General features: G+C 31.7%; 1 protein-coding gene across 1 annotated transcript; it reads right to left on the bottom strand.

Annotated features, from left to right (window-relative positions):
* Nucleotides 1-7,449: 7,449 nt before the first annotated feature.
* LOC106319086 (neurofilament medium polypeptide-like) lies at nt 7,450-10,527 on the bottom strand. The gene is made up of 5 exons (XM_013757313.1): nt 10,390-10,527; nt 10,002-10,290; nt 9,210-9,412; nt 8,796-8,886; nt 7,450-8,239 (listed from the first exon to the last, which is right to left on the bottom strand). Exons 1-5 carry the CDS (start codon nt 10,396-10,398, stop codon nt 7,665-7,667), a joined length of 1,167 nt encoding a protein of 388 aa, XP_013612767.1. The 5' UTR covers nt 10,399-10,527; the 3' UTR covers nt 7,450-7,664.
* Nucleotides 10,528-16,876: the final 6,349 nt, after the last annotated feature.

Below are 16,876 nucleotides of genomic sequence, written 5' to 3'. Positions count from 1 at the left end.
AACTTGTGTGTATTATTAGGTCGACCAATTGGTCTTTATATACATATGGTAATGACGGTCTAAGTACTGGATCGACATGAGATCGTACTTATCCTTAACTAGATAATGACTAGCAATACGTAAGATAAACACCAACTATAATGTAGATAAACACAAGAGTAGATAGGCGCCAGTATGATCCTGCGGATGGGCTTGGCCCGTCTTGTTACACGAGCTGATAAATGGGTCGATCACTAAATGGTTTATAACAAGAACAAAACCACAGTTTCGAAATTTTCTGGAGACAAGAATTTGGAACACAAAAGGCGGGCTCTTTAGTCTCTCATACACACACAAACTCGGCCCAATAATCTACTAAGCCCACTTTTATATCAAAATGGGGCTATTTAACTACTAAGCCTACTTTCGCCTCCCGATGGGCCTTTTACTTAATTGCTTGGCTCTATTTTTTTCAAAAGTGGGCAGTAGTGAAAGATACCATGCATTTTGTACAAGGAATGATTTAACATTGTATGACAGTATTTTCACTTCTTTTATTCTCATATGAATTATATATATATATTGGTACGGGATGAATCCTTGAAATGTTGCTATTAATTATCTATAATTCTTGAAAAAGGTTGAAAAAACTTTAGTACTATGTGATTTATTTTTCGTGAAATGGAAGGTGGGGTATCTTAGCTTTGTGAATACGTAAGAGCATGATTATTGGAAGGTTCTTAAGGTGGGGTTCTTAGCGGAATATAAGAACTCGCCTCTTAACTTTTAATTAAAAAGCTAAGAACCGTTTCTTAAATAAAAGTTTTAAGAACCGGTTCTTAATTTTTTTAGTTAAAAGTTAAGAGACGAGTTCTTATATTCCGATAAGAACTCCACCCTAAGAACCCCCAATAATATATATTATACATCTGTGTTGGCCAGGTGGTGTAGATATCTAATTCATATACGTAGAGCAACTGTTGCTTGCATGTCATCGGTGAACCGGCCTTCTAGAGATTAATTTGGGTCTCGCCCAAGACACCTTAGGTCTATACAAAAAAAAAGAATTTTTAAAAACCTTTTTCTAAATGCAATATGGACCATTGAAGTAAACTTAAAGAAGCAATTTGAAATGACTCAAAAAGAAATAACGAAATTAGCCATCCAACTATAATGCTACAATAGTAGGTCATCTTCAACCATCCATCTCACAGCTTCTTTGCTTTTAACCCTACACTAAGTGATGAGATTCAAACACCTTTTTCCAAATTTTCTTTTCTTGTTCTTATAAGAAAAGTTAAATTTCTTTAGTTTAAAAGTATTTATAATTTATTAAATCAAGAATCATGTCTAAATCTCAACAAAGTTCCTAATAGAAAGAAAATCATTTTATCATTTTAGGTAGATAAACATATAAATAATTTGCTTTGTTTTCTTCTGTCACAGACCTACACTGGTTTCTTCTTTAATGTGTTTCACATATATAACTCGTTAACTGAGTGGACTTCAAAACCGTTGTAACAACATCATCTTCTAGTTTTTCCCCTTTGTTATGGGTCTACATCCTTCTTTGTGTGTGTTAGGCTGTTAGCCTTTCAATTATTTTATCTTTACATGTTTTCACGATGCGGCTATTTTAGAATTATTAAAGTATGTACCGATCAACATTTATTTTATACTCCATGATGTAAAAGCCAAACGCAAACGCAGAGAGAGTATATATGCAATACGTCAACAAACCATATAGATATTTAATTTGGTTCAGGAAGTGTTTATTATTAATGAATAGTGAAACGTTAGTTATAACCAACCACAGCAATCAAAACGTTATTAAGTGTATAAGAGCCTGCCTGGATTGTGTTTGAAGTAATCAAAATCTGAATCTGTTTTCCTCGCATCCAATCTAGAATATCCTGTAAGTGGACCTCCAACAAAAAGATATTGTACTACATTTGCTGTACGTCTTTACATGTTCTTGATTTTTAGTTAGCTATCTCGAATATGGGAGACTTCTAAATGTCAAGGTCTAACAGGTTGGCTTATCACCTAATCTTAGATTTTCTTTATTATAAACGGGTCTATCATCTATGGTTGAATTCATATATATATATGTTATAGACTTTGGATAAGGATCTTTTGATATTCGTGACTTGAATCACGCGTTATAAATAATTCCAAATAGAGTTTAGAATAGCAACGTCGAATGATAATAAACCAGCTCTACATAATGTATAAGTTGACAGCAAATGGATAATTCTTTTTTTTGGCAGTTGACGCCAGAATCAAAACTCCATAAATAATTGAAACAAACAACAGCACTAACAATTGGTTCAAAAAATAGCATTAATAAAGATGGATTTAATAACCTGAGTTTTATGAAATTCAGGTGAATTAACAGATGTTGATGGTGCCAACACTCTTAGAGTTGGGTTAAATGGTAGACTCAGTTACGGTTCGGTCGCAATCAGACCTAACCTAATATAATGAAATCCGGCCAAGTGTCGCGTATGATAACAACTTTGTTCTCTTTCTAATTAAAACCGCAAGTTTGTGATTTTTGTCTGTTAGTATATTTGAATTGGAATCAAAACTGATTCTTAAAAACCAACGTCTGTAATGGTGTTTCAGAGGTAGAGGCGTAGAGCGTTGTATTTTTAACTGAGGAAACAAACTTGCGGTTGTATAGAGTTGTTAATTTCACTAGTAACTTCTCAGGTTAACTAATGAGAGTATTATTTCTAATGCACAGGCATGCTAATGCAAACTGTAGTTGTTACCGATGTATGCATGCCTGCATGGCCATGCTCGATTATGGTTGTTAGATTTATCGCTTAGGTTACGTATTGCATAAAGTAGTTAATTGTACGTGAATTAATTATTATTTTGTAAACCTACGTGAATTAACTAATTCTCTACGTTCGTGCGTATACGTTTATATACATGCAAACAACACGTAACTAGAAACAATACGTTTTTTAGCAAAAAGGAAAAACTAGAAAGAAAAGAATACGTATATATATATTTGTCTGAAACGATATCTATTTTACCAAAAAAAAACGTATATCTACGTGTCAACATGCATGATTTCGATTATCGACGTAGCTCTCATGCCGATGGTATGGTCCCTAAGATCATGAGCATTGGTGAACCAAATTTTTTAAATATTTTTTTGTGGGCCCATGAACAGTTATGAATCCGAATTTGTTGTTTTCTGCATTAGTGAACCCGAAGAAATAGTTTATAGGAATAAAATAATAATATTTTTTTTTTTTAAATTAAAAATTATTCAGAATACATGAATAAAATATTAAAATATATTATAAAATTGATGAAAACATTTTATTCAATACATTAAGAGTAGATTACATAAAATGAGAAACCAAACTTTTGCTAAATATTTTCGGCTAAATCAGCTTTCAAATGATCATGATTCTCTAAATCTCGAACATATCATCGGGATAAAGAGTGCCATTTCAGATATAGAAAAGCTATGTTTTAGTTTTGGAGTTTAAGTTTTGGTTTTCGAGATATGTTTTAATATTTCCCGTCTCCAACCACGTTGAACACAAACAAAGCTCTTGGGGAGTTTCCATCTGCAACAATCGAGTTCCAATTACATGTATTAATCGAGTTCTAATTTAAAAAAATGGCATCAAACTACTATAAACCACACAAGACCACAGAACTATAGAAATCAACACCCATTCCCTAAAGATGTTGTACTTAATGTCCAAAGGCATAATATAAACTCTTCTCTTACTCTTCTTGCATTTTTAATCTGTTGGGTCTTTATCATTCTCAAGTAATCCAACTTATAATTTGAAAAGGAGGAAAAAAGTTTAAATTTTTAAAAAATCCTCTGTTTCTCAAGCCATAAGAAAACAGAGCATTAACATCCTCTGTTATCGAATGCAGGAAGCTCAACGATTCTCTCCACAGAAGAAACCTTCTCACTTACCAACAAGGCGACGGCGACACGACGGCCTCGGCGCCAATACCTTCTTGCATCACCGGAAACCCAATCGACGACTGCTGGCGCTGCGACCCAAACTGGTCTCAAAACCGCCAGCGCCTCGCCGACTGCTCCATCGGCTTCGGACAAGGCACGCTCGGCGGCAAAGGCGGCCGCTTTTACCTCGTCACCGACTCTTCCGACGACGATGCGGCGAACTCGATCCCCGGAACCCTCCGCCATGCCGTGATCCAGGCGGAGCCTCTCTGGATCGTCTTCTCCGGCGACATGGGGATCAAACTCTACGCGGTTTCTTTCCTCCAACCAGGACATGACGCGTGGCTAAAACCGCTAGATAGCGGATCATGCGTAAGGCCTGGTTCGTGAAAACAAACCTATTTTTAATTGCTTTTTAATCACGCGGGCCTTAGAACTCGCGTCCGTGAACCCGTCTAAAGCCCCTGATGCGCATGGCCTAAGGTTAATAGAAAGAAGAAAAGACCAGCAAAACTAATAAATGCTATAGTCCATCCACCCTATTTTCGTGAAAGAGAAACATATTTTTTTTTTTTGTAAAAGGTGAAAGAGAAACATATACTTCTAGAATTTGTAATTTATGATACGTAAACTATTGTTAGAATACCAATTTAACAAACTCATTACATAACTAAGGCAATTTATTTTATACAAAATTGCGAAGAAAGAAAAATATCATGCACTAAGACCATCTCTAATGGTAAACAAATTTTTTCTCTATATTTCATTTTAAAATAGAGTAACTCTATTATAGAGTTGCATTTGCTCCAATGATTTATTTTATAATAGATTTATTATATAATAGAGTGAAATATAGAGTAATATTGTTTTTTTAGACCATCTCCAATGGTACACAAACAAATTCTATATATTTTACTTTAAAATAGAGTAACTCTATTATGGAGTTGGATTTGCTCCTATGGTTCACTTTATAATAGAGTGAAATATAAAATAATGTTGTTTTTTTACTCCAAATATAGAGTAAAAAATAACATTACTCTATATTTCACTCTATTATAGAGTGAACCATTAGAGCAAATCTAACTCTAGAATATGGTTATTCTATTTTAGAATGATAAATAGAAAAAAAAATTATGTACCATCGGAGATGCTCTTACTCCAAATACAGAGTAAAAAATAACATTACTCTATATATATTTCACTTTATTATAGAGCAACTCTATAATAGAGTGAACCATTAGAGCAAATCTAACTCTAGAATATGGTTACTCTATTTTAGAGTGAAATATAAATACATTTTTTGTATACCATTAGAGATGCTCTAACAATTTTGTGCAATGCTATAAAACAGATAAATTAGAGAGTTTCCAAATAAGCATGCACTTGTAATACTTAGGGCCTGACTGGTTTTTCCGCTACGACCCGCGAACGCAGCTTTTGCGGTTGGTAGTGGTTGGCAGCGTTTTGAAACAATCATACAAACCGCTACAAACCGCTCTGAACCTCTTAAAATCAAAAGCTGGTTTCAGCTAGCGTTTGTGGTTGCGGACGGTTGCGGGTGAAAAAATAAATATAAAATTATTTTCAAAAATATTTTAAAATTTTAAAATTAAAATTTTAAAATGGAAATATTATAAATAAAAATATATACATATTTTATATATTAATTAAAATTCACAAACAATATAATAATTTTCTTTATAAAAAATTTAAACTAACTATTTATTAGAATTTTTAAACATTTATATACACACATATATAAAGATGTACACATGTATAAAACAAAATAAAATATTTTTTAAATTTTTTTAATATAAATCTTCAAAACAAATTTTATTAAAATTATAACTTTCAACTAGTTTAATTTTTTTTATAAATAAACATAATATTTTTATTAATCATATTAGATTGATAATTATTAAATTTTATTAGAATAGTATGTTTTTTATAGTTTTTAATTGTTATAATATGTTTATATGAGTAATTTATTATTAAACCAATGTGATATCTTATAATCAACCTGTCACAAATATCACGTAAACGCAACAATTTTCAAACGTTGTACCAGTCGTACAAAACGCTTAATAACGCTTGAAACCGCAACCACCCGCATTTGCAGACTCCCGCACCAGTCATACAAAACCGCTTAGTTAACGAAAAAAACGGGTTACTGGTAATTTTTATGTTATTTCTATTACAAATTAATACTTTGAAAACAAAAACTAACATCAATGGCAATCAATATTTTATGTTGTTTAATGAAAAACAATTTCTAATCGCTATTTCTATCACAATTAATAGTAGTTCTTGTGTTAGCTAAAAAACATTTCGTTTGCTGTAAACATTTAACACTAACCAATAGTTTTCTCTAAAAAGGAAAAATAGTGAATTGATCTACCGACATTGGTTAGTACTTTTTAAAATTGATTCGTTATTTTTAGAAAGAAACAAAAAATAAAGTGAATAAGTTACTTATTTTTAAGTTGCAAAAAAAAAATTACTTATTTTTGTCTACTAAAGTAAAGAGCAACGTACTATATTTTTCTTTAATCTTGTGTGTTTCGAAGAGGAATCGAGTATATTTAATAAGAAAATAAAAACGGTGCGTCCAATAAAAGAAGCGACAAAAGTTGGAGTACAAGCACAGGTTTAGAGGAAGTGGTGGCGGTCACGTGGGCTCATTCATAAAACTGTACGTCCTCAAAGAGATGGCACGGACCCATCACGCTAGGTCGACTTGTTAACACCGTCACATCATGGCTCGTTGTAGTATTATACCCTCACGATTCACGCGCTACACAGGTGAGAGAGAGAGGGGTTTCTGGAGTCTACTACTTTGGCTGGAATAGAATGTTCTTTGTTCTTTTGCTTACCATGCGACATCACGAGCTGTGTTCACTGTTTGCTTACTATTGACTTCCGGACCACAAAAGTGATTTGGTTATTTGTTTGGCTGGAATAAAAATGGCTCTATATGTAAAAATTCTCGTATTATGGTGTAGAAGTGTATATATGTTGTCCATATTCAAATAAAACTAAACTGGATTGTCCACATTGTATAAAATAATATATTTTTCGGGGAATTAATTTTTCTGTTTATTGCTTTAAAATCTCAAAATGAAAAAAACATAGGATTCTTGATTAATTTTATTTTATATGATTGATTGATACTACGAGTCACCGTTTAGTTTCTAGCAACACATGATGGACACAAATGATTTCAGAATAAATAATCATAAACCTTTAGGAAAAATAAAGAGGTAATCATAACACAATTCCTTTAATCAAAAAATAATAATCATAACACAATTGACAAACGCCGATGGCATGAATAAACTGAGGAAGCATTTTATTCGTGCAATAAATGGACGAACCTATTTTGATAGATGCGAGAAAAAGTGTTTCACCTAAGTGACCTAACTATTAATATTCACCGATAATTTCTTTTTACTCCTTTTTAAGTTCTTCTTTTCATGGTGAGAAGAATAAAAAGGGGTTTATATATACTTTAAACAATGTGGTAACGAAAGGGGCATATTTGAAATCTAAAATTTACATGTAGTTTTGAAAAAGCATAGGGGGCAATTGCCCTATCTTGAGCAATGTGGCTCCACCACTGGGACTATCGATATGAACTCTAGAGTTTGTTCCACAAGTTTCATCTAGATTAGTAACCGCTTAATCAAATTGTTCAAAATATTTCCCATATACTCTTTTAGCGTTTGCAGTTTCTTTGTTACATTATGGAACATGCGTTTGGATTCTCGTCGCTGAATATCTGAGGGGGATATGCATTAGGAGGATATGCATTAGAAGGATATGCATGAGGATATGCATGGGGAGGATATGCTTGAGGAGGATATGCATGGGGTGGATAAGCATGAGGATAAGCATAAGGCGGCATTGCCACACGCGGCGGCTGGTAATGATAGTAGAAATATGGATTCTCTATCTTCTTCACCTCCACAACTTTTCCCTCTTCCTCCCCACCACCGCCATTCTCCCCCGCTTCACCTTCACCTTTGCTGCCGTCACCTTCCTTCTTCTCTTCATCAGTCTTTGCTTTCTCGTCCTTCCCTTCCTCGCCTTTGGACTCTCCACCGCCATTTTCTCCTTTTCCTTCTTCCTTCTTCTCTGCTTCCGCGGCCGCAGCAGCTTCCTCAGGTGGCGGCGGAGGTGGTGGGTCAATTTTCATAATTGCAGCATGTTTTCCAGTACGCTTGTAAACGTATTCTACGAGCTTTTGCGGTTCAAACACTCCTTTCACCGTCACTTGAGAAGCTTTCAAATCGGATTCAGCAGATTCCACTCCTAAAAGTTATTTGTTTCAAACAAAAATGAATAATTAAAAAAATCATACTACTAAAGTAGGGCTATATACATTTTGACCCCACTACATATAATTTATTAAAAAAACGATAACATAACATATGCTTTTTAAAAGTTAGAATGACTATAAATAAATAAATAATACATGTGCATGTGTTTTAAAGTCGAAGCAATATCATCTAGATTTGAAACTGTATGGACCAAATTTGATACGACTAAAGAACTAACGAAAGACAATGTAAAGTTGGTGACAAGTGGATGATTATGCAAGATATTGAAACGTTTTATCTACCGAAGTAGTCAGGACAGACGAGAAAAAGAGCTAAAATCACCCCCAAAACATATATTTTCATTTTAATTGTTACCTATCACTTTTTCAGTAAATTTCCTTTAAGTTTGAAGTGTTGCTTTCACAGATAAAGCTATTGTAAAAAAAAAAACAGGTAAAAGCTATTAAATATTGGGACTTATTGTATAAAAAGTCCAATATCTTAACCAATATTAGATTATTTAAACAATTCAGTAGAAAAAAACTAACCTTTCATTCTCATGATCCGTTTCTTGATCTCCGTCGCACAAGCTTCGCAATGCATGTGAACCTTGATGACCACCGTAACTACTACGGGAGGCTGATACAAAAAGATCGTCGAAAATTTAAATAAAACGACTATGTAACCCAGATTCCATATATGTAAAATTAAATAATAATAAAAAAATCAGAAAAAATCTAGTTCTAAAACCATCAATAAAAATATACTAATCTACCAGTACACCCCCATGTGAATTCACTGGAAAGGGAGAATAATCCCACTTTAACTGAATGATATATTAATTAATAGTTACTCTGAATAAATAATTATAAACATCCCCAAAAAAGCAACCCTTAAATTACCTCTATTTTTAAAAAAAAAATTCATTACTAGACAAAAAAAATTACAATAAAGAAAGTTACCTCCACTTTCTTCTCTTCCACTTTGGGCTTCTCCTCCTCTCCTTTCTTCTCCGGCGGCTGAGATGGCGGAGGAATAGGAGAAAGAAGCACCACTTCACGGTGGGTCTTCCTTTGAACTCTGGCTAAGACTTTCAATGGGTCAGCTTTTTCTCCCTTCACAACCACTTTACCCGCTTTACAGTCAGTCGTCACATCTTCCACTCCTAAATCAATTAAACCAAAAATCCAAGATTCAAATCATATTTGTATATAGTCATAATATATATATATATATCGTTATATTGCCATGTTTACCAAAAACAGAATGTTATACTTTGATTGTTTCTTTTATTTATTTATAATAGTAATACTTAAAAGCATAACCCAAACTTTATGTGGTTCTATATACAAAATATATGACGAAAATTAAAAAAAAAGACGAATATTAATTATACTTATACACCAAATTAACCAAAAACTGTAATTGGCAGAAACGATATATAGTTACAGTAATTTACTTATCTGATGCTTATTTTTTTAATATGTAATTTGTTGGAAAAAAATCAAACGGCAATCTTTTGTTTAAAGTGTTTTGTCTTATATATTTTAAATGAACCACGAGATGAATCATCTTAAACAAACAAAAAATGTGTTGTAAAAGCAGATGGCAAACGTTTGGATTTTGTGAAATTATTCTATGAAGAAAACGAAAATGTATTATTTCTTTTTAGAAGATTATTACATGTAGATGAAAATGCAGAAATGATATAAAGAAGTATGTACTTTTAGATATAGTATATTCTTAATACATACCTTCGAAGCCTTTGAGGCAACGGCGGACTTTTCTAGCACAGCCTTCACAGTGCATGTAAACTTTAAGCACAATCTCTTGCGGCGGTGGAGGTGGCGCTGGAGCCTCCGGTGCCGCCGGAGGAGAATCCTCTTTGGAATCTTTAGGAGCTTCTCCTTCTTGAGTTTTCTTTTCAGAATCTTCTCCTTTTTTCTCATCAGCCTCCACTTTCTTTCCTTCTTCTTTTTTCTCCTCTTCTGGTTTCTTCTCCTCCATTTTCTTCTCCTCTGGTGCTTCTTGCTTCTTCTCTTCCTGAAACCAAAAAATTTATTAGTCTTAGTTAGAACAAAATTATTATTATTATTATTGAGATTTGAAAAGATGATATAAGAGTTTGGGATTTTCTTGAACCTCTCCCATTTTTGTTTTTGGTTAAGTTTTGAGTGTTTCTATGTTCACAAAAAATTGTAATGCCCAAAGAGAAGCTTATAAATCACTCTCACGCTCTCTCTCTCTCTAACGAATCACTTGGGTGTTGGTAAGAAGGTGGAACTGTGGACCTCAAGATCTGAAAAGAAATGTAAATTATTTTGTTTTATTCCCTTTTAAACATGACTTGTACGTGAATCTGTTTGAAGTTAATTGGTTATTATTTTAGTATGTAATTTTATATTTCATTCAATAGTTTATCAGTCAAAATACACCTAATACTCACGCTATATGTGTTTATCTATGTAGTTGAAACTGTCGATGAAAAGAAAAGAAGTTAAAACTGTCAAAACCCAATTCTAGTTCTCGAGATTGACAGTTAATGGACTCGCTCATGTATTTTTAAAATTTATATCTTAAAATTTTAAATACAGTATTTTAATTAATGGTTTAAATCTATATATATATAAATACGTTGGTATCTCTTCTGCTTTGCTACGTGGAAAATCGTTCGCTGCAGAGGCGATACTTGTCCGTCACAACATTATTTGGGCTTCAGACTTATAAATTTTGGACCTTATATAACTATAATTTTTCAAGTCCGGTAACCCACAAAGTCCACCTCTGAACCAGCAGCCGTAATCAATTATATATAGATAGATAACAAAAAAATCTACTTTACCACTTAAATTATTTGTCGGTCTCTTTAGGTTCTATTATTTATGACTCTAAACTCTGATTTGGGTCTATACAATAATATTATTCTTGCTATAGTCAACTAGCAAATAAAAAATAGATTTGATTCATCCGCCAATTTATTTTTCTAAATTAATACATGGTCAATAATTATATCTCAATTTTAATTTATAAATAAATAGAATGACGAGAGGTTTGAGATCAAACATTAAAATCGATGTGCCGTTAGCCAGTACTACAAAGCTTTGCACACATGAAATTAGCCATGTGTTTACCCGTAACTGAAGAATCGAACCTTACCAAATAAAAAACAAAATCGAAACTAAACCAAATTTCATAAATCAGGTATATTTCTATATATCATGTATTCTATGTTTTTCTGAAACTAAAATATCAAAAACAAACGAGAACCGAACCAAAATCAATAAGTATCTCAATTTGAAATATAATTTACAAATCTAAAATATTAAATAAACTTAGTTTTACTCTAACAAATATCATAAACTTATTATTTATAAACTAAACTATCCAAAATGAATTATATGAATATCTTTTCCCTAAATTATTTAAAATTATATAAACTACCCGATAAGTTATCCAAAAAACTTAAATCACCTGTTTTTTTCCCGGTAAAAAACAATTTATCAATAAAATTTACTCAAATTAACCAAAATAATCTGAAACGCCTGTAACCGAAAGAGACCTGATTTTGTTTTTGATATTAGCTGGTTCCCCACTTTGTTATCCAAACTGAACAAAAAAAAACAAAATATCTGAACGAGAATTGAATCAAATTTTATAAATAACCGAACATATCTTATATCTGTAAAATTAAAAAATAAATTAAAATAAACCAAAACAATTCCAAAAAAAATAATTATAAAAAAGTTTGAATTTTAAAAAAGTATAATTCGAAAACATAAAAATATGTTTTTATTTAAATAATTATTTGTTATATATATATCAAGAACAAGGATATAAGAGTCTTTTGCTACTTATTGAAAATATATTTTTAAAAATACCCCTTTAGTGATGGTAAAGATCAATAATGGTACCATGAATGTGGTAAACATGAAATTTCACATATTATCTATTTAAAGTTAATATTTTCTTTTATTATGTCAAATTGAACTAAGAATAATAAGAAGATATATATATATATTATCATATTATTCTGAATTGTTTTTTGTTAATTTTGTATTCTCTGAAAAAATAGAATAATGAAGGATATTGTCATTTTAATTCCAAACCAAAAATGTCTATTTAAAATAAGGACACTCGCACCGGTTGAAATTCATCAGTCTCTAACAAATTTAAAATATTAAAAGCTGAAAAAGAAGAAAGAGAAAGGATTAATAGAAAAAAAAAGCAAGAGTGGTACCTGCGGGAAGAGTTTTCCTACATTTCTAAAGAATCGGTGAATACATGTGGTATCATTTTATAGGTTTTTTTATTTTTATTTTTAAAATTATTATAACTAAATTATGTACAAAAATAATAATAAAAATATTAGTGAGGTACTCTACTTGCTATTTTACCACTAATGATGTTCTAACAATGTGATCTTAGAATTCATTGTTGTTTTTTATAATATAGTTTTCAATCCACCATGATTTTTAAATGCTTCATAAAATTAATATAAATTTATATAAAACAGTTTTTATTATTAAGGGCCGATCCTAGTATTTTATATAACAATGGTTGTTCATTTTTGAAATCTTTCCAAATCGAGCGTTGCCACTGTGGAAACCGAATTAATTTCAAAATTATTTTTTTTTACAAGTATTATAGATTTTATACTGGTTGATATATAATTACATTAAGAAAAGGTTTTTAAATATAAATGTCCTTGCTAATTTCAATAGAGTTCAATTATAATTACTTCTAAACAATGGATCAAAATATTCTCAGTCATAAATATTTTTATCTCAGTCATAAATATTTTTAACTTTCATATGAAATTATATTTTCGTAAGTTTGTTTTGTTACGGATTAGATACATATACAAATATCTACCTAACGAAAAGAAAAATAACTAATTCTTACAATTTCTAGAGCACTTCTTTTCTCTCGAATTTTATACTGAATATATACATGAATATATGTTCAGAAAATATATACATGAATATATATACACACAATTGAGTAACGGAATAAAATGCATGTTATTAACATGAGATGTTCATGGTGAAGTGAACAAACACGGCATTCGTGATAACAACTAATACCTATGGGCGTTCTTGCTAAACATAAAGTTCCAGTGAACTTTTATTTTAAAAATCAATCTACAAAAGGGAGCACAGTGGTGACATAGTGGCACATGTTGACCTTTTAATCAATACAGCACACGCACATATATATATGATATTGATTATTAAAAACATAATTAATCACCAACTTTTTTAAAAATTGAATATTCTTGTCATATTGACTAACTGAAATCATTATGAAAGTACTCTACTCGGCGTTCATAAATAAACTTAGTAAAATTTGAATTAACCAACGTGAGCTAGTGTTCCTTTTGTGTGGAAAAAACAATATTTTGTTACTGTTGAATATGGTTAATCACTTAATCTTAATCTATATAGATAAGATATGGTATTATGAAACTAATAATTCGACTTAACGTTATTGGAGTAAATAGTTAAAATCCAGACTATAATCTACGAATATAGTTTCCATAAGACAATTTATCTCTGTATTCAAAATTAATCTTGAAGTATGTTTTCAAACTGATTTCTTACCTCAACTTATAAGTTCAAGTGTCTTTCCTCTCCCAGATAGTGATTGAATAGAATTGATTTCTTACCTCGACTAAAAAGTTTAGATGATGTTTTCCTTTTTTGAAACAAGAAGATAGTCTTTCTCAAAAAAATAAAAAAAAATACTAAGAAGATGATAATGGTTGTGTTGTTGGTTGAAACCGATGAGAAATTAAATCCTTGATAACATAGTCGTTTTATTCTTTTCTTCTGTGGCAGAAACTTGGTAACTTAATCTAATTAAGTAATTCGTTGAATTTAGGGTTATGTATAAATGAGCCACTTAGGTGAACTTCCGTTACATCAAAGTAAGCGATGGCTGTTTTATTGGTTAATTATCTTTGTCAAAGTTAAAAATCAAATGTGTTTTCTTTTTGGTCCATGCATTTATACTGTAATGCAGCGTATAGAATTTTGTTTTCCGAAACTTACTCTATAGAGGGAGTAAGTACAATGTTTTAGAAAGAAATACTCAAGGCATCACTGAAGGGTTATGAACAACTACACATAGCAACTTAGTTTTTTTACAGTGGCAAGTTATATTTATAGTATATAGTTTATGGATATCAGCTGCATCCTCTACTTATATAGCATTCAGATGAATCACCTGGATAAAAATGACAGTGGAACAGACGAACAGGCACATAATTTAGTTTTTTTACAGTGGCAAGTTATATTTATAGTATATAGTTTATGGATATCAGCTGCATTCCCTACTTATATAGCATTCAGATGAATCACCTGGATAAAAATGACAGTCGAACAGACGAACAGGCACATAATAAAAATGTTTTTATTATGTTTCTGGTAGAACAGTCGCTGGTTCTACCAGCGACTATATGTTTTTTACTATCATGTACATGTTTCTCATAATTCGATTTTCTCACTACAGTATTATATAACCAAATATTTTTTGTTGACAAGCTCCAGTAACGAGTTTTAGATGAGTTTGTAAACTTTGCACATATAAATTTAATTTGTTTTCATGGAAACTGATTAATTAGTATTAACATTATCACCTCAATTTTCCCATGCATTGAATCCTGACGTGGCGCCAGGTAAGACTTCACACGTTGGTGCAGGAACCTTGGTACGCACTGTGGGACAAAGTTTCGCATTACCGAGGCTTACATGTGGACTTTGCGGACTTGGATTCTTCTCTTTTTCTCGACTTAAAAAGAGTATATATCATTCTTACGTTTATTTTCCCTTGTTTCTTTTGATAATTCAATGATAGCAGAGCGCGAAAATAAAATACGTTACAAAACATAGCAAACATAATTTTACAGAACAAAACATGCTAACATAATGCTAGAAACAAATAAATTGTTTCAAGTGCTAACTTTATTGGTGTAAAATGGTGAGAAATCAAGTGATGAAATTAATAACTTATAATATAGAAAAAACTTATAATATAGCTGATATAGTATAAATACGATTGCCTGTTTGATCATTCGTTATGTTTTGGGGCACTTAATCAGTACTAGAAACTGAAACTCATCAGCACTGTTATACCAAAAGAGGCTCTGAATTTCCTTATTAACATTTCCTATGTACAACTAATTTAATTTGATATAATCTTTCTCGAAAAAAAATTCAGATTCCTTTTTAGATATTTTAACATGTTTTAGATTGTCCATACATATAAGTCGTAAGATAGCTAGATAAATGTACAGTGGGATAAAGTATACACATGCCATTATGTATGTAGACACGAGCATAAAAGATCAATGCTTTCATTTTAGTTTTAAATCAGTTGACGAAAAAATACCCCAATTGGTATGAGTATAACCGGTATGCTCATATTTTTAATAATCCAGTTTGGTGAAATATGAGATTTTGTCGCTCTTTTATGGCAGTGATATAAATGATGGATATGGTAAAATTAAATGCTTTCAGCAGAGAAAACGAATCTAAGAGCTGACGCAGAGTCAGCAATAGTAATGACGTAACGGCCGTTTTTGTTGGCTCTTGTTTTCTTTATTCATCCACATCATTCTGCCCACCTCAAACTCAACGGTGGAAGTTGTCGGCGTTCAAAAACTTTCAGAAGCGTTTTTTGATTAATTCTTTCAGAAGTTTTAGTCAAAAGAGCGTGTCAATAACTACCTAACTAAATACATTATTACAAAAGTTAACTGTGGTAATAATTAGAAAAGTTCCTTCATCTAACGCACTTAGATTATTTATTTCCTAAGTGGTAATGAATTATATAATATCTTTTTTTTTGTTACACGGGGATTCTTTACGTAATTCTTTACGTATACCATATATATCTATATATTTTTATAACTGTTAAAACCTAACTGTTAAAACCTCACCGCAGTTGTACCGTTTGTCCCTCACCGTTCAATCCGCTGTTACTTCGGAGCCATAGTCGTTTTTATTTGGCATTCTTTAGTAGAAATGGGTGATAATGCACACTTACAAGGTGATTGTGATGCAAAGACACTTACGTTATAGTAAAGAATACCACATAACAAACGTTGAACATAATGTTCATCATTGTTTGTTTTTTGGTAAAATTAGATCATTGGTTTATAGATATAATATTCTCCTCATGCATTTGTTTGATGTAATCTTCTTTGATATGACCTCCTACCATGTTTCATGGCCTTGGTAGTTTTTCCACGTATGACATGGTATTAGTACGATACCATCGATCTAAACAAACATTTTTAACCATATGTTAAAGTGTATATCACTACAAGAAAACAACGGCATACTGAGGGGAAAAATCGTCGGTATGTCGTCGGAATAACGCTATTCCGACGACATACCGACGGAAAAAATCATCGGAAATAACTTCTCGGAAATTCATCTTTCCTCGAAAATCCCTCGGAAATTTTCGACGGAATTCCGAGGAAACCCTGTTTCCTCGGAATTCCCGAGGACCACAAGTTCGTCGGAAATTCCTCGGAATATTCTGAGGAAGATGTCGTCGGAATATTCCGAGGGATAAACTTCCTTGGAAATTTTCAAAAATTAAAACAAAATTATAAATTTATTTT

Source organism: Brassica oleracea, chromosome C2, assembly GCF_000695525.1.
Source record: "Brassica oleracea var. oleracea cultivar TO1000 chromosome C2, BOL, whole genome shotgun sequence".
NCBI lineage: Eukaryota > Viridiplantae > Streptophyta > Magnoliopsida > Brassicales > Brassicaceae > Brassica > Brassica oleracea.
Note: the sequence above shows the minus strand (reverse complement) of the source record. Positions and strands in the feature narration are given on the sequence as shown.

Coding starts and splice junctions, on each gene's coding strand:
- LOC106319086 (XM_013757313.1), bottom strand. Junction 9,413..10,001: donor TTGCCTCAAAGGCTTCGAAG/GTATGTATTAAG, acceptor TAATTGATTTAG/GAGTGGAAGATGTGACGACT. Junction 8,887..9,209: donor TGGAAGAGAAGAAAGTGGAG/GTAACTTTCTTT, acceptor TTTTTGTATCAG/CCTCCCGTAGTAGTTACGGT.